The 27,781-nt window shown below is 41.3% G+C and overlaps 2 protein-coding genes across 4 annotated transcripts; one reads left to right on the top strand and one right to left on the bottom strand.

The window, feature by feature from the left end:
- The first annotated feature begins 540 nt into the window (after window positions 1-540).
- Window positions 541-16,774, top strand: LOC124257155 (spermidine synthase-like). Of its 2 annotated transcripts, none has more exons than XM_046691151.1 (8): window positions 541-714; window positions 3,873-3,993; window positions 5,762-5,854; window positions 6,848-7,001; window positions 10,279-10,362; window positions 10,829-10,974; window positions 11,313-11,435; window positions 14,676-16,774. In XM_046691151.1, the coding sequence occupies exons 1-8, from the start codon at window positions 689-691 to the stop codon at window positions 14,691-14,693; spliced, it is 765 nt and encodes a 254-aa protein (XP_046547107.1). In that variant the 5' UTR covers window positions 541-688; the 3' UTR covers window positions 14,694-16,774. The 2 variants fall into 2 exon arrangements, with proteins under 2 accessions (XP_046547107.1, XP_046547106.1); XM_046691150.1 differs by lacking the exon at window positions 541-714 and adding an exon at window positions 1,114-1,351.
- Window positions 16,775-21,458: 4,684 nt separating this feature from the next.
- LOC124257135 (caspase-8-like) lies at window positions 21,459-26,288 on the bottom strand. Of its 2 annotated transcripts, none has more exons than XM_046691123.1 (6): window positions 26,265-26,288; window positions 25,926-26,005; window positions 25,355-25,411; window positions 23,371-23,670; window positions 22,391-22,547; window positions 21,459-21,851 (listed from the first exon to the last, which is right to left on the bottom strand). In XM_046691123.1, exons 2-6 carry the CDS (start codon window positions 25,972-25,974, stop codon window positions 21,707-21,709), a joined length of 708 nt encoding a protein of 235 aa, XP_046547079.1. In that variant the 5' UTR covers window positions 25,975-26,005; window positions 26,265-26,288; the 3' UTR covers window positions 21,459-21,706. The 2 variants fall into 2 exon arrangements, with proteins under 2 accessions (XP_046547079.1, XP_046547080.1); XM_046691124.1 differs by having other exon boundaries at window positions 26,247-26,273.
- Window positions 26,289-27,781: the final 1,493 nt, after the last annotated feature.

Below are 27,781 nucleotides of genomic sequence, written 5' to 3'. Positions count from 1 at the left end.
TGTAGAAATTAATGTGGGCCTTTATATGTATTTTCCATCTCAATTATGTGTGTAGTTTATTGAACTGCTGGAGACAAATGCAAATAACCCCCTGAGCTAGACAAGTAAGTGAAATTTGATATAAGAGTCAATATCAGAATATGCAGGAATTGGATGTTGACAAATTCACCAAAGTCACATGTTGTGAAGAAGAATTTGACTTTTATTTATTGGAACTACAATAACTGTAATGCTAGAAAACATATAAATGCAACCTTAAACATATCAGGATTTTACAACAAAATCGAATAAATGTATCACCAGTAGTGACACATGTCCTTCCTGTAACGGTCACTAAGATGGACAATGTAATATCACCTGAGTACCATATATTTGGTAGGTGTTTTATCCTTTTGAATATATTGTGATAGGTATATATGACCATTATCAGTAATTGTAACTTTTATGTGTAATCTACTATATTAGTACATATGTGATATGACTGTTTTATTGATTATTGTTATTATGTTACAGGGTGAAAAACAACAACTATATATTTGAGAAATAAAGAAGTCGCACAAGTCACAACTCACACCCCAGCAGGCGTTGGTCTTCATTGAACAGTACCACCCCTTACCCTGCTACAGGGTCCAGACAATCCAGTGACCAACAGCAAGAGCATCGATCGACCTACGCGAGATACGATGTTATGGGTCAACTAGAGACCATATACCGGTATATATATGGCCTCAACCAAGTCTGCGAGCCTGACCACCCGATCCTGTTAGTCACCTCTTACGATACGCATGGGTTGGTGAAGGCCAATTTTAACCCGGACCTTCACGGGTCGCTTGAAGTTCGAACGAAGCTAAGGGGCGGTGGGGTAGCCTAATGGTTAAAGCGTTGGCTCGTCACGCCGAAGACCCGGGTTCGAATCCCCACATGGGCACAATGTGTAAAGCCCATTTCTGGTGTCCCCCGCTAAAAGCGGCGTAAAACCAAACTCAGTCAGTCAGTCAGTCGAACGAAGCTAAAACGCGGGCAGCATTCGTGAAGAGAGTTCAGCTCCTCGCAGCGATAGCCCTCTGAGCTCTCTATATTTAAAATGGTACGAAAGTGTTACGCGCTGGGGAGGAGCTAACGTAAAGCTATAACAAAGGGAAGTAACTCTGTTTCTTACACACGTGTTTTTCCTGTGTGAACCACGAGGCCAATATTTGGAACAAATCCACACTGCACATATGGATCATTTAAAAGACGGATGGTTTAGCGAATTGAGCGAGCTGTGGCCCGGACAATGCATGTCTCTTCAAGTGGAGAAAGTTCTTTTCCATGAAAAGTCAAAATATCAGGATGTCTTGGTTTTTAAAAGGTTTGTTTACAGAACGGGTGTTAGTAGATCGATTGCTTTCTTGCATGAATCCTCAGCAGTGCCAGTGAAATGGGAATTGTTTGAATATTATAAGTGACAACCAAGACATAATGAAGCTACAAATTTAAACGAGGGGCGAACTAGAAAAAAACGATTTTCCAATCGTTACCACTAGGTCCCCACTTAATACCAGGCCATTCGATCTTATCTATAGCTGCTTAACCCATGATGTGACATGGCAGTGATAAGTCATGCTTGTGCCGTCGTGATTGTGCTGGAATATTGCTAAAAGCGGTGTAAAACCAAATTTACCAAACCCCATTTTTAAAATATGTGATTTGATGTTTGTGAATTGAGGGAAACACTGATCGAACTAGTTAAAACTACAAGGACCACTTTATTTACACGCCTCTTTTAAACCTGATCAGATGCCACTCATAATATATATTCAGCTTGATATATAATTGTTAAAATTTATATGCATCAAGGTAATGTAAGAAATGTTGCAATTTTCATCCATTGCTATCAGTTTTGTTGAATTCTTCATGACATATTTTTAGAATTAGTACCAAGTGCGTATGTGGGTGGTGGGGTAGGCTAGTGGTTAAAGCATTCGCTCCTCACGCCGAAGACCCGGGGTTCGATTCACAGTCACACATGGGCACAATGTGTGAAGCCCATTTCTGGTGTCCCCCTGTCGTGATATTGCTGGAATATTGCTAACAGCAGCGTAAAACTAAACTCACTCACTCACTTACTCACTCACTCTCTCACTCACTCACCAATCATATCATATCAGTCTGAAAAAAACCCCACATAAACCATATGTGCTAGAGATATATGCATGGACCAATTGGTTTTCAAAGCAAGATTGATTGGACCCAAAAAAATATATGTCCGCTTCCTATTACATGCTTTTTAAAAATAGGGTAGGTGGGTCAGTTTTATCTCTTTTTTTTTTACCTTTTTTTGCTGTAGTAGCACCAGGTGGGCACCTGGGAATATCTTCAAAAATGTCTTCAAGAATGTCTTCAAGAATACCATATCATGTTGTTACAATGCCTTGTGATGAAATATTGATAGATTTCTATATCAAATCATTATTTATGTTATTTATTTGCAGATTTTGTCAGTGATAGCCCATTATGCCAATTCAATGCAATCCATTTTAGCCCTTCGTGTCATATCATCCAAGTACCCACAGATAAAAAAAAATGACTATAACAAAAGCAGCAACCAGTCCCGGGTGTTTTGCTTTAGATCAATGCCCCTTTTATGATATGGATACTCGGACACAGTCATGAAGTCTGGAAAAACTGTTGGGTCTAGTTAGCTCAGCTTATAAATAATCCATATCAAAATAGGAGGGCTTATGGGTAACCTAATACTCAAAGTGTTCATTCGTTATGCTAAAGACTTGGGTCCCATTACCTAAAAGGGTACACCATGAGATATGAGTTTGATCTTCAGTGACCCATGCTTGGCGTGAAAGGTGATTAATGGGATCAGGTGGTCAGTACTCTGACTTGGTTGAAATGTCATCATGTCCTAATTGCATAGATCAATGTTCATGATGTCAGTCATTGGATTGTCTGGTCCAGAATCAGTTATTTCCAGACTATCATCATATGGCTGGAATATTGCTGAGTGTTGCCAGTTTTCGAAATTAACTCTTTTTAGAAAGTAGCAAGAACTTGCTACCTGGTTCAAAAATAGGTAGCAAAATCCCTTACCTGGTAGCAGCTTTCTTTCATATTGCTGTTAATCCCTCCATCCCTCCCAGTCCGTACCCAGTCCCATATTACTGTCTTTAACCATACAGAACTGTATTTGGTCTCCAGGGTGCTGTTGTACAAAGCGATCTTAGCGCTAAGGTGACCGTAACTCCCATACCTCAACATAGACTTAAGGTAGCCTTAGCACTAAGGTTGTTTTGTACAACGGCACCCTGGCCCTCTCTCCACTCAACCACCACCTCGTCACTACTGGTCTAGGATCAAATTCTCTTAAAGTCTGTGGGCCTGCATGTTTAACCCATGCGTTAGTGACCAACAAAACCCCATTATATGGGAAATTAAAATACCAGTATCGGTAAGTTTACAAGTGAAAGTGCACAAGTGGAAATCTATCCTTTAAAAATGATCATTAATTGATGAACGAAAGCAGTTTCACTAAAAAATACCAGGTAGCAAGTTGTTTCCAGGTAGCAAAATAGTATTTAGAATAGGAAATTTGCTAACTCAAAGTGTTAATTTCGAACCCCGAGGGGCAGCAAACTAAGAAATAAACACTGTGAACAGCATTTCTGGTCCCCTCAGTGATATTGCTTTGACATGGGCTACAGTGTTATAAAATAATACTTATTAACTGACCCAAATGAAAACACTAGATCTGCAAAAAATGATAAGATGAACCATGTTTGGGACAGTCGATTTCGACTGGTTTTGGAACATACTACAGACAAAAGTTCCAATGTCTGGATGTGTGAATTATGAAATTGTATTTTTTTTGTGTATTTCAGTAAGACGTATGGCAACGTCCTGGTCCTGGATGGTGTGATACAGGCTACAGAGAGAGACGAGTTTTCATATCAGGAAATGCTTGCACATTTACCTCTGTGTTGCCACCCAAATCCAAAGAAAGTAAGTCCTTGGTTTATCTCAACCCTGGACACCTAAGAGAGGACATGCAGCATTGCAGGGCTCGATTTAGTGCTTTGTTACTTGCACTGGTGCAACCCAATACTACAAAAGTGCAACCTAGTTATTATCCTAACTTGCACCAGGTGCAAGTAAATGTTTGAGTGGGTAAACTTCTGAATAAAACATCTAAATAATCTAAACAGTGCAAGAGCATATCTCTTTCATTACACATTGCAATAAAAAGAGTGCAACTGGAATTTGGCTGGTGCAACTAGGTTTTTTATCACCCCGGCATGTAATGCGGGGGGATATAGTCGATGCCTCGTCCGTCCGTCATTCCGTAATCATTTTGTTTCTGGAGCATAACTCAAAAACTGTTCGATTCTTTTAAACGAAATTTGGTTGATATATCAAACAGAACCTAAAGTGGTGTCTTTTACTATTTACAGATTTTTATGAGTTATTATTTTCTCGGTTTCCAAGGAAATGATTCAGACTTAGTCTCAAAAGGGAGGGGTGGGTTTCGTTCTGGATCACAACTCGAAAACCGTTCAATATCTTTCTACAAGACTTGACAGATATATCAAACAGATCTTGAAGTATTGCCTTTTGCTATTTGCAGATTGTTTGGCATTTTTTTTTCATGATTTCCGTGGAAACAATTTGGACCTAGTAAAAATATAATCAAGTTGGATTTGGAGTAACTGTCAGTTGATTTGTTTTTTCAAATTTATGGGGGCCGGGGGGATTTGTCATCTTTTGATGACTCTTGTTATCTTAGTTTGCAACTGGTGCAAGTAGGTTAACATCGCTTAAATCAAGCCCTGCATTGGTTGGTAGGGTGATCATGTAAAAAAAATGAAACATTCTGCTGATTGATTCTCTTGATATCAGAAACCTGAGCTTGAGTATGGTTGATTGGTTTGTTGTTTAAAGATTCACTCAGTAGTATTACAGCTTTATGGCGGCGGTCTGTAATAATTTAGTCTGGACCAGACAATCCAGTGATCAACATCATGAGCATCGCTTCTACGCAATTGGGATATAATAGCATATGTCAACAAAGTCAGCGAGGCTGACCACCCGATCCCGTTAGTCGCCTCTTACGGCAAGCATGGGTTACTGAAGACCAATTCTAACCCAGATCTTCATTTGTCTCTTGAGTATGGCATAAGACAACAAAAAAACTTGCTGTTCCCTGTGTGGTTCCTGTTGGAACTGATCCCGAGCAGCCTATTCTCATTGTAAGAGGTCACCAGATCATCCAGTCAGACTAAATGGTATTATTTATTTCCTCTCATTAGACTCTGCCTATAAATCATTTCTCTTGATATCAATCATTGGAGGGGCGGTGGGGTAGTCTAGTGGTTAAAGCGTTGGCTCGTCACGCCGAAGACCCGGGTTCGAATCCCCACATGGGTTCAATGAGTGAAGCCCATTTCTGGTGACCCCCGCCGTGATATTGCTGGAATATTGCTAAAAGCGGCGTAAAACCAAACTCAGTCAGTCAATCATTGGATCATCTGCTCCTGATTTTATTTTCCTTAGGGTGCTGTCTTATAGTTGACTGCTGCAACAAATAAACAAACTATTATGTTGAAAAAGATTGAAAAGAGTATATGTATAACATTGGGATGATTTCTTGGTAAGTTATTTCAAATGAACTTTGTACATTTCTCCTGTGTGGTTGTGGCAATCCAGTAATAATGTCAATATCATAGACTTATAGCGATGACAATAGATAACATATTTGTTAAACTTTCTTCAGGTGTTGATCATCGGGGGTGGTGATGGGGGAGTGGCCCGTGAGGTCCTGAAACACCCTGAGGTCGAGAGAGTTGACATGTGTGAGATCGATGAGGTAAGCATGTCCACTTGTGTATTTCTGTGTAATGGACAGACCCCGATGTGGAGACAAGTGACGTGTGTGAGACCAATGACGTTAGCATGTTCGCTTGTGCATTTCCAAGAGATACAGGACCTTGAGTTGACACAATGTGTTTGAGATCAAAAGAATATTTTTCTTGTCCGAGTCTAAACATAGTGTTTCCATTCTCTTCTTCAAGAGAGAGCCAAACATATTCTTTTCCTGATGCATTTGATAACATGTTGACAGAATAATTATGCCCCCGGGAGCATAACTCACGAACCGTTCAATATATTTCAACAAAACTTGGGAGATATATCAAACAGAACCTTAAGTGGTGCCTTTTGCTATTTGCAGATTTTTAGCATTTTTGTTTATCCCAGTTTCCATGGAAACGATTCGGACTTAGTGCCAAAAGGGAGGGGTGGGCTTCGTTTCCGGAGCACAACTGGAAAACTTCTTAATATCTTTCAGCAAAACTTGGCAGATATGTGAGGCAGATGCCAGAGTGGTGCCTTTTGCTATTTGACAGATTTTTTGGCATATTTATCTTTCCTGGTTTCCATGGAAACGGTTAGGACTTAGTCCCAAAAGGGAGGGGTGGGCTTCATTTCCTGTGCACAACTCAAAAAGCGTTCAGTATCTTTCAACAGAAATTGGTAGATATATTAGGCAAATGTTGAAATGGTGCCTTTTGCTATTTACAGATTTTTGGCATTTATATTTCTCGTGATTTCCATGAAAATGATTTGGACTTAGTTTAAAAAAGGTCAAGCTGGACTTTAAGTAACTGTCAGATGATTTGTTCTTTCATATATGTGTGGGCCGGGGGGATATGTCATCCTCTGATGACTCTTGTTGACATGGGTAATATTAAGCTGTTGAGACATGGGTAATACAGGCCACTGTGACAAAGATAAAATACTGATGATGGTGGACATCAAATTCTTGCAACAAATCACTTGACATCACATTATTGTTTTTCAGAAAGTTATAGAAGTAAGTAAAGAATATTTACCTGAGATGTCAAGCAGCTTTGCTAATCCCCGCTTGAATCTCCATATTCATGATGGCTTCGACTTCATGGGCAAACACCATGGAGAGTTTGATGTCATCATCACTGACTCCAGCGATCCTATAGGTGAGACACAGTGTAGTTGGCAGGAGCTGTGAGTGTTGCGGGTATTGCCTAGGATGAAGTGATATCTTCGGGACATTAAGGGGCGGTGGGATAGCCTAGTGGTTAAAATGTTAGCTCGTCACGCCGGAGACCTGGGTTCGATTCCCTTTCATTGGCACAATGTGTGAACCCCATTGTAGGTGTTCCCTGCTGTGATATTGCTGGAATATCGCTAAAATCAGCGTAAAACTAAACTCACTCACTCACTTGGGGACATTTTCCCATGATGGCAGGTTGTAGCTATATTCTGTCTAACACATCTTACAATCATGCAGAATCACCCGGGAATATCCGGATAAGAATTGTCAGCTACCCATGCTTGTCGTAAGAGGCGACTAACAGGATCGGGTGGTCAGGTTTACTGACGTGGTTGACACAAGTCATCATAACATAATTGCGTAGATCGATGCTCATAATGCTAATCACTGGATTGTCTGGTCCAGACACGATTATTTACAGACCGCCGCCATATGGCTGGGATATTGCTGAGTGAGGCATAAAACAATCAATCAATCCATCAGTCATGCAGGATCACCTTCTCTGCTTGAACACCACTGCACTGGTCACCAGACGTGGCACAATGTTGCTTTTTAGTTTATGTGTTTGTTGGTTAGCATCATGCTGTAATAGATGTATTGCTGCTGTTGGCATAGTATATGTTTAGAAGCTGTGGTTCTGCTGTGTGGTAGTGTGCTGCTGTAGTAGATGTATTGCTGCTGTTGTAGTAGATGTTTTGCTGCTGTGGCTGTGCTGTAGTAGATGTATTGCTGCTGTAGCTGTGCTGTAGTAGATGTATTGCTGCTGTTGGCATAGTAGATGTTTAGATGCTGTGGGTGTGCTGTAGTAGATGGTTGCTGCTGTGGCTGTGCTGTAGTAGATGTGCTGTGCTGTGCTGTAGTAGATGTATTGCTGCTGTTGGCATAGTAGATGTTTAGATGCTGTGGGTGTGCTGTAGTAGATGTATTGCTGCTGTGGCTGTGCTGTAGTAGATGTATTGCTGCTGTGGTAGATGTGCTGTGTGCTGTAGATGTATTGCTGCTGTGGCTGTGCTGTAGTAGATGTATTGCTGCTGTGGCTGTGCTGTAGTAGATGTATTGCTGCTGTGGCTGTGCTGTAGTAGATGTATTGCTGCTGTGGCTGTGCTGTAGTAGATGTATTGCTGCTGTGGCTGTGCTGTAGTAGATGCTGTTGCTGCTGTGGCTGTGCTGTGCTGTAGTAGATGCTGTGTTGCTGCTGTGTAGATGTATTGCTGCTGTGGTGCTGCTGTAGTAGATGTATTGCTGCTGTGGCTGTGCTGTAGTAGATGTATTGCTGCTGTGGCTGTGCTGTAGTAGATGTATTGCTGCTGTGGCTGTGCTGTGTAGAGATGTATTGCTGCTGTGGCTGTGCTGTAGTAGATGTATTGCTGCTGTGGCTGTGCTGTGCAGTAGATGTATTGCTGCTGTGGCTGTGCTGCTGTAGTAGATGTATTGCTGCTGTGGCTGTGCTGTAGTAGATGTATTGCTGCTGTGGCTGATGCTGTAGTAGATGTATTGCTGCTGTGGCTGTGCTGTGTAGTAGATGTATTGCTGCTGTGGCTGTGCTGTAGTAGATGTATTGCTGCTGTGGCTGTGGCTGTGCTGTAGTAGATGTATTGCTGCTGTGGCTGTGCTGTAGTAGATGTATTGCTGCTGTGGCTGTGCTGTAGTAGATGTATTGCTGCTGTTGGCATAGTAGATGTAGATGCTGTGGGTGTGCTGTAGTAGATGTATTGCTGCTGTGGCTGTGCTGTAGTAGATGTATTGCTGCTGTGGCTGTGCTGTAGTAGATGTATTGCTGCTGTGGCTGTGCTGTAGTAGATGTATTGCTGCTGTGGCTGTGCTGTAGTAGATGTATTGCTGCTGTGGCTGTGCTGTAGTAGATGTATTGCTGCTGTGCTGTAGTAGATGTATTGCTGCTGTGGCTGTGCTGTAGTAGATGTATTGCCGCTGTGTAGATGCTGCTGTAGTAGATGTATTGCTGCTGTGGCTGTGCTGTAGTAGATGTATTGCTGCTGTGGCTGTGCTGTAGATGTAGATGTATTGCTGCTGTGGCTGTGCTGTAGTAGATGCTATTGCTGCTGTGGCTGTGCTTGTGTGGCTAGATGTATTGCTGCTGTGGCTGTGCTGTGTAAGTAGATGCTGCTGCTGTGGCTGTGCTGTAGTAGATGTATTGCTGCTGTGGCTGTGCTGTAGTAGATGCTATTGCTGCTGTAGATGTGCCGCTGCTGTAGTAGATGTAGTGATGTATGTGGCTGTGCTGTGCTGTAGTAGATGTTTAGATGCTGTGGCTGTGCTGTAGTAGATGTATTGCTGCTGTGGCTGTGCTGTAGTAGATGTATTGCTGCTGTGGCTGTGCTGTAGTAGATGTATTGCTGCTGTGGCTGTGCTGTAGTAGATGTATTGCTGCTGTGGCTGTGCTGTAGTAGATGTATTGCTGCTGTGGCTGTGCTGTAGTAGATGTATTGCTGCTGTGGCTGTGCTGTAGTAGATGTATTGCTGCTGTGGCTGTGCTGTAGTAGATGTATTGCTGCTGTGGCTGTGCTGTAGTAGATGTATTGCTGCTGTGGCTGTGCTGTAGTAGATGTATTGCTGCTGTGGCTGTGCTGTAGTAGATGTATTGCTGCTGTGGCTGTGCTGTAGTAGATGTATTGCTGCTGTGGCTGTGCTGTAGTAGATGCATTGCTGCTGTGGCTGTGCTGCTTGCTGTGGCTGTGCTGTAGTAGATGTATTGCTGCTGTGGCTGTGCTGTAGTAGATGTATTGCTGCTATGTGCTGTAGTGCTGTTGCTGCTAGATGTATTGCTGCTGTGGCTGTGCTGTAGTAGATGTATTGCTGCTGTGGCTGTGCTGTAGTAGATGTATTGCTGCTGTGGCTGTGCCAGTAGATGTATTGCTGCTGTGCTGTGGGTGTGCTTGCTGCTGTGTAGTAGATGTATTGCTGCTGTAGGATGTGCTGTAGTAGATGTATTGCTGCTGTGGCTGCTGCTGTAGTAGATGTATTAGATGCTCTGTAGTAGATGTATTGCTTGCTGCTGTGGCTGCTGCTGTGGCTGTGCTGTAGTAGATGTATTGCTGCTGTGGCTGCTCTGTAGTAGATGTATTGCTGCTGTGGCTGCGCTGCTGTGGCTGCGCTGTAGTAGATGTATTGCTGCTGTGCTGTGGCAAGGAGGTGGAAGTGGCAACTATGGTTGTGTGTTCACAATGCAGGTCATGTTTCAGGCCCTGCATCATCACTGTTTGAGAAGTCCTACTATGAACTGATGAAGAAGGCCCTCAGACCAGGCGGCATCTTATGTAGTCAAGGTGAGTCCTCTCTTCTGCGACCAATGAAGGTCCGGGTTTGAATATTGATCCTCAGTAACCCATGCTTGTCGTAAGAGGCGACAATGTTTGTCTCGTGACCATAGGCGACAAGGCGTCCGACTTCAGATTAGAAGGTTCGTGGTTGGCGCCCAACGTGGGGCTGAGCACGTTCATATCAAATTTGAGCAAAGTCTCTGTACCCAACTATGCGGCTTGGGACGTGCCTTCTGTTGACGGGGGAGTATGTAGCAGGGCGTGGAGTCATCCCACTGATGACATCCTTACCTTGTCAGCTTGCTGACAGGGTTAACCTCTTTGGTCATGTGGACAAGGCATCCGACTTCGGATTAGAAGGTTCGTGGTTCGAATCTCAGCACGGGACTCAGACATTTTATGTCCGCTACATGAACTATGATATGTATTCCAGCAAAAATCATGACATCTGTTAGCTAATCTCTGATTGCAGGAGAGTGTGTGTGGCTTCATTTGGATCTCATCCGGAATATGCTGGACTTTTGTAAGACCATCTACCCCTCTGTCAGCTACAGTTATACCACGATACCAACCTATCCCAGTGGCCAGATTGGCTTTGTGTTGTGCAGTCTGAACCCAGTAAGTCTGAATCAATATCACAATAACAACTTACAACTTCATTCAATCACTTTCTGTGTAGTTATCAGAGTGACTGCTCCAAACCAGTTCTGACATATTTTCATGCACTTTGTGAAAGTTGATGTAAATATAGTGTTGCATTTTACATTTTCAGTTAACACCAGTGCAAGCCTCATATTAGTCAACTGGCCAAAACACAGACACACACATGCACCATACGTCAGTGTATAAGTACATGGATCTTAAACGGGATGCTGAACACCAATCACCTCTCTCATCTCACCATTATACGAGCATAATTTGTTTATTTGTTGAATTGATACGATTGTTATTGCCAGGATATGAACTTTGAGGACCCAATCAATGCTTTGAGCCAAGAGCAGGGTGAGAAGCTGAAACTCAAGTATTACAACACTGCAATCCATAAAGCAGCATTTGTGCTCCCAGAGTTTGCAAGAAAAGTGAGTCCTTACCAATGTCACAATGACATATTTTTCTCATGAAACTCTGGAGCAGAACATTGCTCTCATGATAAACTGTATACAAACATTTACTCATTATGTACTTTGTTGCTTAACATTTATCCATTCTATACTGTGTAGCAGAACATTCTCCTCATTATACACTGTCACAGAACCTCACTATACAGTGTGTAGCAGAACATTTACCTCATTATACAGTGTGTTGCAGAACATTCTCATTAAACAGTGTGAGGGCGGTGGGGTAGCCTAGTGGTCAAAGCGTTAGCTCGTCACGCCGAAGACCCGGGTTCGAATCCCCACATGGGTACAATGTGTGAAGCCCATTTCTGGTGTCCCCTGCCGTGATGTTGCTGGAATATTGCTGAAAGCGGCGTAAAACCAAACTCAGTCAGTCAGTTAAACAGTGTGTAGCACAACATTCTCACCTTTCAGTGTTTAGCAGAACATTTACCTCATTATATGGTGTGTAGCAGAACATTTACCTCATTATACAGTGTATAACAGAACATTCTCATTATACCGTGTGTAGCAGAACATTCTCATTATACAGTGTTCAGCAGAACATTCTCCTCATTATACAGTGTGTAGCAGAACATTTACCTCATTATACAGTGTGTTGCAGAACATTCTCATTAAACAGTGTGGGGGCGGTGGGGTAGCCTAGTGGTCAAAGCGTTAGCTCGTCACGCCGAAGACCCGGGTTCTAATCCCCACATGGGTACAATGTGTGAAGCCCATTTCTGGTGTCCCCTGCCGTGATGTTGCTGGAATATTGCTGAAAGCGGCGTAAAACCAAACTCAGTCAGTCAGTTAAACAGTGTGTAGCACAACATTCTCACCTTTCAGTGTTTAGCAGAACATTTACCTCATTATATGGTGTGTAGCAGAACATTTACCTCATTATACAGTGTATAACAGAACATTCTCATTATACCGTGTGTAGCAGAACATTCTCATTATACAGTGTTCAGCAGAACATTCTCCTCATTATACAGTGTGTAGCAGAACATTTACCTCATTATACAGTGTGTTGCAGAACATTCTCATTAAACAGTGTGTAGCAGAACATTCTCATTATACAGTGTTTAGCAGAACATTCTCATACAGTGTGTAGCAGAACATTTACCTCATTATACAGTGTGTAACAGAACATTCTCATTATACAGTGTTTAGCAGAACATTCTCATTATACATTGTAGCAGAACATTCTCATTATACAGTGTTTAGCAGAACATTCTCATACAGTGTGTAGCAGAACATTCTCATTATACAGTGTGTAGCAGAACATTCTCATTATACAGTGTTTAGCAGAACATTCTCATACAGTGTGTAGCAGAACATTCTCATTATACAGTGTTTAGCAGAACATTCTCATTATACAGTGTTTAGCAGAACATTCTCATTATACAGTGTGTAGCAGAACATTCTCATTATACAGTGTGTAGCAGAACATTCTCATACAGTGTGTAGCAGAACATTCTCATTATACAGTGTGTAGCAGAACATTCTCATTGTGTACAGAACATTCTTTATACAGTGTTTAGCAGAACATTCTCATTATACAGTGTAGCACAACATTCTCATTATACAGTGTTTAGCAGAACATTCTCCTCATTATACACTGTAGCGGAACATGTCATTACACATTGTGTAGCAGAATATTTACAGAATATTTACCTCATGATACACTGTATAACAGAACATTACCTCATTATACAGTGTGTAGCAGAACATTCTCATACAGTGTTTAGCAGAACATTCTCATTATACAGTGTGTAGCAGAACATTCTCATACAGTGTTTAGCAGAACATTCTCATACAGTGTGTAGCAGAACATTCTCATACAGTGTGTAGCAGAACATTCTCATTATACAGTGTTTAGCAGAACATTCTCATTATACAGTGTTTAGCAGAACATTCTCATTATACAGTGTTTAGCAGAACATTCTCATTATACAGTGTGTAGCAGAACATTCTCATTACACATTGTGTAGCAGAACATTTACCTCATGATACACTGTATAACAGAACATGACCTCATTATACAGTGTGTAGCAGAACATTCTCATACAGTGTGTAGCAGAACATTCTCATTATACAGTGTTTAGCAGAACATTCTCATTATACAGTGTTTAGCAGAACATTCTCATTATACAGTGTTTAGCAGAACATTCTCATTATACAGTGTTTAGCAGAACATTCTCATTACAGTTCTCATTATACACAGTGTGTAGCAGAACATTCTCATTATACAGTGTTTAGCAGAACATTCTCATTATACAGTGTGTAGCAGAACATTCTCATTACACATTGTGTAGCAGAACATTTACCTCATGATACACTGTATAACAGAACATGACCTCATTATACAGTGTGTTGCAGAACATTCTCATTAAACAGTGTGTAGCAAAACATTCTCATTATACAGTGTGTAGCAGAACATTCTCATTATACATGGTGTCCCCTGCCGTGATGTTGCTGGAATATTGCTGAAAGCGGCGTAAAACGTACCAAACTCAGTCAGTCAGTTAAACAGTGTGTAGCACAACATTCTCACCTTTAAGTGTTTAGCAGAACATTTACCTCATTATATGGTGTGTAGCAGAACATTTACCTCATTATACAGTGTATAACAGAACATTCTCATTATACCGTGTGTAGCAGAACATTCTCATTATACAGTGTTCAGCAGAACATTCTCATTATACAGTGTATAGCAGAACATTCTCATTATACATTGTAGCGGAACATGTCATTACACATTGTGTAGCAGAACATTTACCTCATGATACACTGTATAACAGAACATTTACCTCATTATTCAGTGTGTAGCAGAACATTCTCATTGTACAGTGTGTGGCAGAACATTCTCATTGTACAGTGTGTAGCAGAACATTCTCATTATACATTGTAGCAGAACATTCTCATACAGTGTGTAGCAGAACATTCTCATTATACATTGTAGCAGAACATTCTCATTATACAGTGTGTAGCAGAACATTCTCATACAGTGTGTAGCAGAACATTGTCCTCATTATACACTGTAGCGGAACATGTCATTACACATTGTGTAGCAGAACATTTACCTCATGATACACTGTATAACAGAACATTAGCAGAACATTTGCCTCAATATACAGCATGTAGCAGAACATTTGTCTCGTGACCATATGTAGCAAAACATTCAGCACATTATATTTTTCTTTTCTTTGATTCCAGGCACTACGAGACGCATGATCTAGATTCCTCATGTCGACTGGCTATCAACCATGGTAATGCAGGTTACCAGTCGTACAGGCTGATGTATATATATCTTTACAGATATATATCACTGTTTAATCATGGCACACTAATGGGGGAGGGATTGTTTTGTTACATATTTGTTACGTTTCTGTATTTTTAAAAGCATGGAAATCCCGACAAAGAAAAGATTAGATTGTGGATTGGATGGTCAAACTCTTGGATACATCTGTATCATCATACCCAGATAGCTGGATCGTGGATTGGATGGTCAAACTATTGGATACATCTGTATCATCATACCCAGATAGCTGAATCGTGGATTGGATGGTCAAACTATTGGATACATCTGTATCATCATACCCAGATAGCTGGATTGTGGATTGGATGGTCAAACTATTGGATACATCTGTATCATCATACCCAGATAGCTGAATCGTGGATTGGATGGTCAAACTATTGGATACATCTGTATCATCATACCCAGATAGCTGGATCATGGATTGGATGGTCAAACTCTTGGATACATCTGTATCAGCATACCCAGATAGCTGCATTGTGGATTGGATGGTCAAACTATTGGACGTAGCTGTATCATATCACCCCAATGGGTCAACATTTGGTCTCATTAAAATCCATTCCGTCTCGGCCATCTGATATGTCAGAATATTCCTTGGTCCAGTTTTAGAGTTTTGAATCAAGAACTTTGTTAAATATTTTTCAAACTGGATGTCGCCATGTATCTCAAGAATGCTACTTTGTAATTAGCTGATGGCGACTTCAGATGTCCTCAGGTCTTGTTTTAGCAGTAGAGAGCAGCAAGATTGCATTCCTGGCCATGGTCTCAGTCACTGGTTCGTCTGCCCCAGGCTTATTATGCCATATTCGCTCACTCCATGAGCATAATTGGTCCACGGTTCTTCCATATTTGTAAAATGTGTCTAAGATGAGATTTCATCATTTGTCAGGAAAAAAAGCATTATAATCAGGTTGGCATTTTGGGAAAGGTCAGTCAATAGTGCTGAAATCCTTTCCACTCAACAGATGATATTATATCTGTGTTCACGTGATGACCAGTGGCATTAAAACCAGACTGTACAGTTGTCATATATTACTGTTTCCTTCATGTCGATTTGAATTTCTTGCAAATTTTGACATTGTTTTAATCCATTGCAACAGAAAACATTCAATGTTTAAAGGTACAATGTCACACCACACTTCTCTGAAAAAAACGTAATGCGTTTCTCTTAATAATACCAACTATCAGCCCTCAGGGAAGCTACCATATAATGTTTTTCTTGCAAATGCATAAGTTGATGGCAAGCTTGCAGGTAAAAAGCAGTTTCAGGAACTGAACTTCTTTAATGTTTTGTCTTTTACTTATGACATAGTGGTAAGCTGTTTGTCTTGTTATGTGAAAATCTAAACCCAAGGTCAGCTTTCAGGTTTTGAAAAAACATTGTTATGTCATCAATCTTTGGCGACATATTGAAACATCATTTGCATGTTTAGTAACAAATCCTACAAGGTCCAACCAAAGTCAAAGTCTGAAGGTAAAGTCAGGGTGGTATATTAAGGCTGGAGTAACTCTGAATCACTGTGTGAATTAATTTTGAAAAGTCACTAGCCAGAGGGGCTAGTTAAGTATAATTGTTGCTAGTCCACATCCTACTTACTAGCTCGGCAAAATATCAATATAAAAATGCACATCGGTCAGAATTGGTGTCATGTTTGCTAATTGAAGATGTCAAACATTTGTATTTTAATGGTTCCTAACCTCTTTGGCGCAATGCTATTAACATTTTTTATCCCCGCCGGCACGTTTAGCGCGAAGCGGGTGATATAGTATTAGGCTCCGTCCATCCGTACGAATTGGAATATCTTAAGAACCGTTGACTGGATTCTTTTATATTTGGTACCTAGGTTCATCACAGTGAAAGAAAGGTCCCAGTCAGGTTTGGTGACCTTGACCTTCATTTCAAGGTCACTTTAACGTGTAACCTTGTCAGCTTATTTGTCAAGAACCGTTCACTGGATTTTCTTCATATTTGACACCAAGCTTTATGTAGGGAAGGTGCAGGGCCCAGTCGATTTTGGTGACCTTCACCTAATTTGCAAGGTCACGGCGACACTGAAGATTTCAGCATGTTAACCTGCATGTAAAGATTGTCAGCGAGATATCTCGAGAACCATTCACTGGACTTTCTTCACATTTCACACCAAGCTTCATCTGGTGACCTTCACTTAATTTTCAAGGTCACGGGACACTTTGAAGACTTCAGCATGTTAACCTGCATGTAAAGATTGTCAGCGAGATATCTAAAGAACCATTCAATGGACTTTCTTCATATTTGACACCAAGCTTCATCTAGGGACGGTGCAAGTTCCAGTCAAATTTGGTGACCTTCACCTAATTTTCAAGGTCAATGCGACACTCTGAAGATTTCAGCATGTTAAACTGCATGTTAAGATTGTCAGCGAGATATCTCAAGAACAGTTCACTGTATTTTCTTCATAGACTTTCAAGATTTCCCTTGAATGTTTTTCAATAAGCAATTTCATTATTACTATTTTTGCATATTTCATACACTAAGACATTCATGTCAAGGTCAAAGTGAGTCTTGAAAATATTTGTGCTTTTGAACAACTACAGAGCAAGATATCAAGAGAGGTTGACTCGTCATGTTTTTGTTTACATTTAACTTTATCTTAAATTACGACCTTCACTTTCATTTCTTTTTAAGTTTGATTTGATAATTTGCGGCGGGGGATTTTGTCACCTTAGTGACAATGCATGTTAAATACTGATCTTCGTGTGACAAGATATATTAAATATCATGAAACTTTCGAAACTTATCACCTTAATAATTGACTTCATCATATTCATGTTCATAAAGAACAATAAAGAACAAATTATCTGAGATTCTCACCTGGCCAGTCAGGATAGCTTTCTCTATATGTTACTGGCCCGATTCACAATCAGCTATCATTTGGCTAACGGGCCAGTTGCTATTTCAAACGCTGCTGTGAATGAGTAGCTTTAGAGGGGCTGCTTCTGTTTTTGCATACAAGCTAACGGGCCTGTTTAAAGCATATTTCAATGTGTTTGATGAACAGTAGAGATATAAGTCTATAAACTTAGCTTTGGTGGCAGGTTTTGCACACTCTGCTTACATGATTGGTTGTTTTTAAGTATATTTGAGTGTGTTTTGATGAAAACATTACCTTTTGCAGCTTTCACAGAATCCGCAGTTGTCCATTTGTATCCAGATATTTTAGTTGGGTCCAGGCGACCTGATGCTAGTGATGAACATTTGATAGATGCTATGTTATGTAGCTGTTGTTCATCGAAGGATAAATATGCAATCGCAACAAGAATATAAATTGGTTATATGAGCTTTGCTTTTGTATTGGTTAATCTTATGCAAACAAATAAAGCATTTAGTGTTGTTGTAGGTGGTAACGTAAAACGTGCCTGATTGCTCTGTGGAATGTAGGGGTGAAATGGTATACTGCTGTATTACTAGAACAACGTTAATTTGCCTTCGGTTAGGTATACCGTAATGCAATCCAAAGGTTCGGTATTTTCGTTTTCATTTCTATTTAGTCATAAAATGATCGTTTTGATCATCCAACAGATTGTGGTTATTTGTTTTTCTATGTTATTAAACAATGTAAGGTTTGACTCTTTTTGTCAATCTTCTGCATTACGATCATATGTCATATACGGAACCGAAACGGAACAACCGAAGGCCTGGTAAGAGCGTTCCGTTTCACCCCTAGTGGAATGTAATAAACTCCACTTTCTGGTGTTAGGTATTACGTAGAAATGAGTGAAAACATGGATTTTTAAGTCAGTTGGATGATAGTATCTAGTCTAGTGCTATTTGTTGGATATGTCTTCATGTATGCCAATGTCATGTGTGCCATGTAATGCAGGGTGGGCGATTGTTCTCATGGATGTTGTGCACCAAAGTTCCAGATGAAATGCGTACGGTTTTAACTTCGGGATATGTCGTTTTTGTGAGCAGTGCTTGTGACCAATTGAGCCATGAACAGGGGAAAGTAATTATTTAGAAAAGGGTCTACTATTGTTTCAGAAGTCCAATATTCTGGGGCTGTTGAAAGTTAAATGTATCAAGAGAATAGTACAGAGCGCAGTCAGAATGACATGCATTGCTACTCAATGGCTTAAGGGGTTTTGGCGTATCTAGGTGGTTTATAAAGCCAATTCCTTGTGTACCTTGCGAGTCTTGATATTTTTGGTACATTGCTAAAAGTGGCGTAAAACCGTACTCACTCACTCAATTTCTGAGAGCAACGTGGAATTCTAGTGCACCGTCTTTTAAAACTGTGACACCCTTGCATCTTGTCTGTCATTGTCTCATGTGATGGGCCATTTCTCCGTAAATATTAACATCATACATTTTTTCTGTCAAAAGGAACGGGTTTCCAAATTGTTTTAGGTGCCATAATCTGTGTGGAGTTAAGATGTGCCAGAAACGGATGATCTTTGAAAGCATCCAGGAGTTGAAGGATTATGTACTGGAGATGGTGTGTGTCATTGCAGCCCCGATAGAATATAGAAATGATTTATTATGCGTGTTACTGTATCATCAGAAATAGAAAATATATTATACAAGCCTGTTACGTCTTTCTTGATCTAATCAAGTTTCCTAAGTTTTTAAATTAACTGAAAAAACTTCGGAAATTGTATGCTTTCTCACTACGGTGAAGATCCAAGTTTGCAGTTGGGATATGGCAACCAATGCTTGATGCATGTCACTAGATCCATATTCATGTTGGAGAAAATGTCGATCATTATGTTGTCAGTTCAGGATTCATGTATTTACAGACTGACCTATAGTGAACTTTATTTATCACACATCGCGATACGATTTGCTGTAACGTTCCTCTACAGAAGCTGTACAAGGGCTAGTAATTCCCAAATCCAAAGTTAAGTTCCAGATAACATTTTTTGTCGATCTAGTAGGCATTCGTGTTTTGGATGATCACACTATCGACTGGCTACCATCAGTTTCAGATGCTTTGAACTGCATCCATAAAACTTTGTTCATGAGCGAAACAAGCTGCAGGGAACTGGAGTGGCCATGTGGTGAAAACGTCACTCGTCACACCGAAGATCCGTGTGCGATTTCCCACCTGAGTACAAGGTGTAAAAGCCATTTCAGGCGTGATATTGCTGGCATTAAACTTTATTCACTCACTCATTCAAGTTGCAAAATGGCTTCGAGAACGTTACTGGTGTAAATGTGTTGCCCACGAGGCGCAGCTATTTGGTGTGTAGAGTTCCGTTCCTTGGGCACACAACATGTATGGTCTTGGGTTCGAATCCCAGTTTGCTCTGACTATGTTTCTGGGTTTGTCAGCACTATACTCTTGATGGTGGGTTGCAAGTGGTAAATCTCCAGATATTTCCATTTGAACCTCCTAGGAAGCATATGTGTTAGTGTAGGTCGGTTGAAGATATCTGTGTTCCGTTGTATACGTTTGGCCTTGTGTGACCTCTAGGGGTGGGTATTGCAGAGAATTTTCATATTGCGATGCGAAAGCATATATTGCGATATGTATTGCAATATATTGCAAGAAGAATTTTAAAACAGAAAAATACGTATAATCGAGTTAATGCTTGATTTATAAAGCATGAACACAACACAATCACTGTTTGATTAAGCCTTAATAAAAACTTTTAATCATGACATTAAAAATGTAAATAATATTTGGCACAAATAAAACAAGGAAATATCCGAAGATTTCCGAGTGTTACGAAGTTTTCCGAATGGAAGTCAAAATACCGGTTTTCGATCAGCGTATCGCAATACGTATCATTTTCATGTCTGAACCGGTAAATACCGGTAAACCGGTTATACTGCGCAGCCCTAGTTACCTCAGTACTGGTTGTGGATGCTAGTCTCAGTTACTGTCAGGTGTCCTTCTAGTCAAACATGATGGACCAACTACCATATTGTCAGAGACGAACCTCTATACAGGTTTTCACAATGCGTACGCGTCTGAAGTAAATACTTCTATTCATCCTTGATTGACTTGTGTTGTTTTCTCCGAGGAGTTTACGGATGCCATGGCAACTAATGAGAGGAGACACCGTGTGTGAGACACTGCTTGTTAGCTGTTCTTTCTGAGCTTTACTGTATCGATGAACATCAGCCCGGATATCGGAATGTTGTGGCTCGATCCCCGACGAGTTCAACGTAATTACGTTATAAGATGATAATTACTTCCCGACTTGGCGTTCGGCATGTAACGGATGAATGGAATACCCGTCAGTGTACTACTATGATTACACAATGCCATTTAGAAAGTAGTTAAATGTAACATATGTTATATTTGGGGTTACACTTTATTAGTAAAGTACAGAATCTTGCATTTTTGTTGGGTTGTGTTCCATCCGGATTCGAACACTCACCCTCACTTGTGGAAGTAGCGGTGGCCGAGCGGGTTAGGTGGCTGACTTTGTGTGCTTGCGATTAGGTGCCTGGGGGGTGTAAACGCGGGTTCGAATCCCGGATGGGACTCAACCCAACAAAAGTACAAGAACCTGTACCTTACTAGGAAAGGTGTACTACTAGTACGTTGTCCGAATGAGCTGTCCATGTAAACCTCAACAGTCTGCGAGTGTTGTACAGGAATAACTGAAATACTGTTCAAGGTGTCGTTACACTCACTTACATTGCAGTCATTTGAAATATGACTTTAGAAATTAAGACTTTGGAAAACGAAGAATGCGCAGATAATTCGAATTTATTAAAGAAAATAAAAAAAACAAAAACTTGATAATAATCAATTTGCGTTGATAACAAACGATGCTGTAGGAATAGTATCGCATATACCCTGTAGAACCCGTACGACCTCCCGTCACGTCCTGTGTTCGTCGCACGCAAACACTCCCTGGTGATCCTGAAATATTGTTAAAGTCAGTGGAAAGCTCATTCACTCGCTGTATCATTCATGGGCCACTCCGAGAGTGGTAATCAGGTCTCTGGGTTGAAGAAGACCTTTCTTCTGAGACGACTAGTCATCTCCGATGTCTGGATGGTGAGCGACCCGTCGTCATCCAAGTGCTCAAGTTCCGACATCTTGCGATTGACCTCGGTCATCATATCCAAAAGGTGGTCACTGTGAACAGTTAGGAAATATACCCTGTAATTTTAGCATGGTAACACGCCAAGTCTTGAGTTTGAAACTTCGAAAAGCCCCTATGTCCAATGTGCCCAGTTAATGTCCAGGTAATTGTGAACTGAATAGTTTTACGCCGCTTTTAGCAATATTCCAGCAATATCACGGCCGGGGACACCAGAAATGGGCTTCACGCATTGTACCATGATAGGATGAACTCGGGTCTTCGGCGTGACGAGCGAACACTTTAATAACTGGGCTACTCATCGTAAAAGATAAATTTGATGGTTTCAATGGTTCAAAGTCTGTCTCACAGTCCCTGAACCGCATTATTTTCCTTTAAGCCTAGCACATGTTAGAGCGCTACTTGAAGCAAGTCTACATTTGCTCTGGTTCAAGACACTCCCTTCTCACTGGGGCTCCTTTTCAGTTTAAAAGGAATTGTTTGCTTCTATCAAAAGAATACATGGTTCAATGTAGACAAACATGCGAAACGTTCATTAATTAAGCAAAGGTCACGTGAGCACAAGAAAAGTTACCGTTCGGCCTTTTGATCAAATGTATCTGCAACAAGTTTCCTGTACCACCCGTTGTAGGTAACAAAGGATTTCACAGTTGAGTAGCCGAAAAAGAAATCAGCTTCATTTGGGAATCGTGTGGCCCCAGATGCGTCGACAGTGTCCACCAGTTTGAGGGCTGAAATACAAAGAAGGGACCGTGGATTTGTTTGTTCTCTAACGCCGCACCCAGTAATACGGTCTGACCCAGGATAGAACTGGTCTTCAGTAACCCATGTTTGTCGTAAGAGACGACTAGCGGGATCGACTTGACAGGCTCGCTGACTTCGTCGTCACATGTCATCGTATCCAAATTGGTAGTTCGTGCTGTTGATCACTGGATTTTCTGGTCCAGGTTCGATTATTAACAGACCGCCGCGGGGGTACCTCAATGTGCCCCCTGCCTTTGTTTCAGGGTGTGAAGCAGTCACCCGTGGTTAACTAATTGACAATGGGGGATTTACAAGGGATTAAGTACAACCTGTTCTGAAATTTATTGTACCACACATATAACATTCACACATGATACATGAAACATGATATTCGCATTTGCATCACCATTTCACTTATACACCAACAAATTGAACAATGCATGTATGCCAGAGAATGACCGGGAGTTGGTTTATGTAAGGAATTCATTTGACACATGTCACTCTAACGGAGAACCCACTCTTACCATGAGTTTCAATCATTTACTTACATGAAATCAACTCACTTATATATTCTTCAAAATAATTTGATTTGTTGATTAAACACAGTTTAATTACAGTGACTAATTAGCTGCTGGGGCTCAGAGCCTGTTAATATCTTGTCACAACCCGCCCCCACTAAATAACATACAGCTGGCGGGCTCTGTGAGGTTAAACCACCGCCACCATGGAGCTGGAGTATTGCTGAGTGCGGCGTTAAACTACAAATCAACAAACCAATTTAATCACCGTGAAAACAGTCGTTCCACTTACCGTGTTGCTTATCTTCTCCCCGGCAGGCCTCTATAAAGAACAACTTGGGTTTACCAGCCAGAGATGGACAGTTTTCAGGCTTGAAGTGACTAGCTAATTCATCTATACAAAAAGACCTGTCGTCGACGGTAAACACGACATCGTCGTCCCCGTGGGCGGTAATAAATACGACCACGCAATCAAATGTCTCGTGGTCTACACTTGCTACACGTCGTATCACACGCGTAAATTGTGCATCATTGAGTTGATTGTGAAACTGAACATCGAAGTGTAACTTCCTGAATGTTTCGGACAACTTATCTGAAACATATTAAACAACTTATCTAAAACATCTTAAACAAATAACATCTTGGATAGTGAATGAGGTGAGGTGAGGTGAAATTGGGTTTTACGTCGTGCTTGAGAATATTTCGCTCATATGACGACGTGCGTGCGTGTGTATGTGTATGTGCGGTTGCTTGTACTAGCCCAGACTGAAGCTGGTTTTATAGTGCTAGCCCACTGAGATACCATGCTGCAGTGAAGCATGAATACCCCACTCAGACACATTATACTGACTTCGAGCCGACCAGTCCTTGTTGTACCCATTAATGCCGAGCGCCAGGCAGGGACCAACAAGTACCATATTTTAACGTCTTATGGTATGACGCGGTAGGGGATCGAACCCGCGACCTTCCGCTCTCCGGGCGGACGCTCTAACCACTACACCACGGAGGCGGTTGGATAGTGAATGAATGAGTGAGCAAGTGAATGAACTTTACGCTGCTTTGAACAGCTTACTGCTGTGCCTTAGACGACCGGGCCTCCATTTCTAACAGGAGACCAGAGAAAACATAAATAATTATAAGCATATTGAAATAGCACATATGAAATCCACGGATGCTTCAATCATATCATTATAATGCCTTTCAACTAGTCAGTGTGCAGTGGGCGCTTGATATCCCTTCTCTGCTCTCGTGGAACCCAAGCAGCCTTTGAGGCAGCTGCAAATTTAACGTTACAGTCACGTTACCATCTCAACCTACCGGGTACCCATTCCCTGCTGAGTTAACGGAGATATATTTAGAACACTTTAAAGGCTACATCGCATGTAATATGTGCCGTCGAACATGTTCACTCACCCATGAACTTTTGCGGCCCCGTCTGTGTTCTGTTTGAGACAAGTTTGGGTGAATGGCCGTCTGAACAAAGCACTGATATGGCCAATCTCTCTCTCTCTCTCTCTCTCTCTCTCTCTCTCTCTCTCTCTCTCTCTCTCTCTCTCTCTCTCTCTCTCTCTCTCTCTCTCTCTCTCTCTCTCTCTCTCTCTCTCTCTCTCTCTCTCTCTCTCTCTCTCTCTCTCTCTCTCTCTCTCTCTCTCTCTCCATGCGTGCATGTGTGTGTGTGCCGTGTAGCAATGGGGGAGCCTTATGCCACTGAAGACCCGCGATTGACTCCCAACACGAGTATAATGTGAGAATTCGATTTCTGGTTGTTCTCCGCGCTGGTATTACTGAAGTATTGCCAGGGGCGGCGTAAAACCATACTCGCTCACAGAGCTGGTTCGCTGGTATTCCCGAGCAAAGGTCACAGGGGCCCCATTAAAGCCAACAGAGAATGCCTGAACCGGATATAGGCTGTTAGAATGTTGAATGTCTCGTGTTGTGAAAGTGATCGGAAAATCCTCTTAGACTTTCACTTGTAACTTGATAGCACGTAAGTGCTGGGGCCCTTTGGTTTGTGACAGCTAATGGGGACAAACCTGAAGCACGTTCTTGTGTTGAGCCGGACGCCAACTCGAGCCGCAGATTCCTTCCAATTCTCATCTCTTTATACCGCATCAGAAGTCAATGATTGCAGTCAACATATATATGACACAGATATCATGGCGTGAATGTGAGAGCCTTTGGACATTGACTTGTGTCTGACTACTGGGATGGTGTGTTACATGTTTACTTTAGCCGGCCTTCATGAGACAGTAGACACGCCCCTAGTTCATACTCACGTTTGTGGGGGGCACGGTTTGGTACTTCGTTAATGTTGTCAATGATCAAGCAGATCCCTGGAATGTAAATCCCCAATGTTATTCTTGGATGGTTTTTTTCAACATGTTTTTTTTTGCAACACATTTGAAAAATGTATTTAGCTTATTGGAATCTGATGGTATGATATCTCTCTCTCTCTCTCTCTCTCTCTCTCTCTCTCTCTCTCACACACACACACACACACACTCTCACACACACACACACACACATTCAAGAAATAGGAGACTGCCGATCAATGTGATATCATTAACGATTGATAAACGTGAAGATAAGTGAATTAATATGTCTTTTAACATACATACATACATACATACATACATACATACATACATACATACATACATACATACATACATACATACATACATACATACATACATACATACATACATATTGATTCACTCGTCTTCACGTTTATCAATCGCTAATGATTAATATCGTTAATCTATATCGTTAACAATGGTTAATAGGTCCCGGTTAATACATCTGCTGGGAAAGAGATACCCTCTATTCTTGCAGTCTTATTCTCACCTCGCGGCTTGGACTTCATCCTATAACGGTCGACGTCTGTATCCGCCATGATGCCACCCAGATAGTGACCACCTCATTATCTATAACAGGATACCAAGGTAATCGCATTGAATCAAACACACCTTGTCAAACACACCTTGATAACTAGTACAGTCCAACGTACACCGAGTTCACCTAATGTGAACCCTATCTAACCTGCTCTTTGTTGGCACAAATAATGACGCTGTGTTGAAAGGTCCCCCACCTGATGTTGTGTCAGAGAGGGTGGTAACTGACAGGTAATAAATACCTGGTACACAACCACTGTGTAATCCTTCTTACCTGGTCACCAGAGCTTACCTGCCTCAGATAACCAGACATTGCATAAACCAGAAAGATAAATCCCTTGACCTCGCCAGGTCACAATAGAGGCCTCTGATTACAAGCTGGCGGAGGAAAAGCCTCTATACAAGTTTCTACAGGTTGACGTTACATGACAGTGTTTATTTAGTGAATGGGCACGGTAGAAGTTATGAATATATTTCATTGTTGTGATCAAACCGATAAACCCCAAACCAGCAGCAAATACATTAATGTTCCCAAATGTATGTTGTTTTAGCATAAAGGAACTTTATTTATTCAGCGGTCAGCCAGCATTGTGTGGCCAGTCTTGTATATAATGCCTATGTTTATAACTCCCAAGGTCACCGAAACACATTTTCAACGTGAAAAGTCCATAATATAATGACAGTGTGGTTTTAACGCCACCCCACTCTTCATTAAAACTGTACATCGTTGTCGATCTTGGATATTTCAAAATTATTTTGTCAATGAGAGTGTATAAAAAACTTTTTCCAACTCAAAATTCACGGGTATAACATTAAACAGCGTAATTCGTCGTTGTCCGCTTTAAAAATTTCATTCCACAGACGTTCATAATAGAGAATGCGTCTTAACTGATGACAACTTCTTGTTTATTGCATAGAGCGACGTTTGGGTGTAGGTTCTTAAACCGTTTTCACCTTTAGCTTGAGTGAGTGAGTTTAGTTTTACACCGCAATATTCCAGCTATGTGGCTGCGGTCTGTAAACAATCAACAGCATGAACATCGATCTACGCAATTGGGATACGATGACACGTGTCAACCCAGTCATCGAGCCTGACCACCCGATGCCGTTAGACAAGCATGGGTTACTGAACATCAATTACAGCCCGAACCTTTACGGGTACCTTTAGCTTGAAAACGCTTTTAACTTTAAGCTTGAAGGGAAGCGTGTAAGAACCTACACGGGAACGTCACTCTATGGTTTTATATATTACGCCACTTTTAGCAATAGTCCACCAATACCACGGCGGGGGACACCAGCAATGGACTTAATTGTGCCCATGTGGAGAATCAAACCCGAGTCTTCGGCGGGACGAGCGAACGCCTTAACCACTGGGCTACCCCACCACCCCATACAATTAACAAGAAATTGTGATCCATAAAGTAGTATGCTATATTAATGACTCAGCAACTTCTGAAATGAGGATCAAATAATCCCAAAGGCATGCTTGAGTTCGAATCCCAGTGCGTCTGAATCATTGCCTTGCTCGTCGGTTTCACCAAAGTAGTCAAAGTCAGAAACCGGCATCATTTCTTGGACTTCATCCGACTCATAGTGATGTATTCAAACACCGTACAATGTGGCGTTAAAACCATTTGACTCGATTTCATAGGGAGTGGGGGTCTTCGTCAAGGGAAGTTACTCTTCTGGGAATAATTTGCAGCAGTCGGGCGCTCTTCCCTGTGGTTTGTGTTAAAGAGGTAACTGGGCTCCTGTTGACCTAACAGTTAGGTTCATCGCATGAGAACTTCACTGTTTCAACCAAGATGT

The sequence above is a fragment of the Haliotis rubra genome, unplaced genomic scaffold (assembly GCF_003918875.1).
Source record: "Haliotis rubra isolate DU_JTF1 unplaced genomic scaffold, ASM391887v1 Scf65, whole genome shotgun sequence".
NCBI lineage: Eukaryota > Metazoa > Mollusca > Gastropoda > Lepetellida > Haliotidae > Haliotis > Haliotis rubra.
Note: the sequence above shows the minus strand (reverse complement) of the source record. Positions and strands in the feature narration are given on the sequence as shown.

Excerpts from the sequence above, each read along its gene's own strand:
- LOC124257155 (XM_046691150.1), top strand. The coding sequence starts at position 1,221 with ATGGATCATTTAAAAGACGGATGGTTTAGCGAATTGAGCGAGCTGTGG. Across the intron at positions 3,994-5,761 it reads GCCACCCAAATCCAAAGAAA|GTGTTGATCATCGGGGGTGG; the intron begins GTAAGTCCTTGG and ends AACTTTCTTCAG. Across the intron at positions 7,002-10,278 it reads TGACTCCAGCGATCCTATAG|GCCCTGCATCATCACTGTTT; the intron begins GTGAGACACAGT and ends GTCATGTTTCAG.
- LOC124257135 (XM_046691123.1), bottom strand. The coding sequence starts at position 25,974 with ATGGCGGATACAGACGTCGACCGTTATAGGATGAAGTCCAAGCCGCGA. Across the intron at positions 22,548-23,370 it reads GGGAGAAGATAAGCAACACG|CCCTCAAACTGGTGGACACT; the intron begins GTAAGTGGAACG and ends TTTGTATTTCAG. Across the intron at positions 21,852-22,390 it reads TTTGATCAAAAGGCCGAACG|TGACCACCTTTTGGATATGA; the intron begins GTAACTTTTCTT and ends AACTGTTCACAG.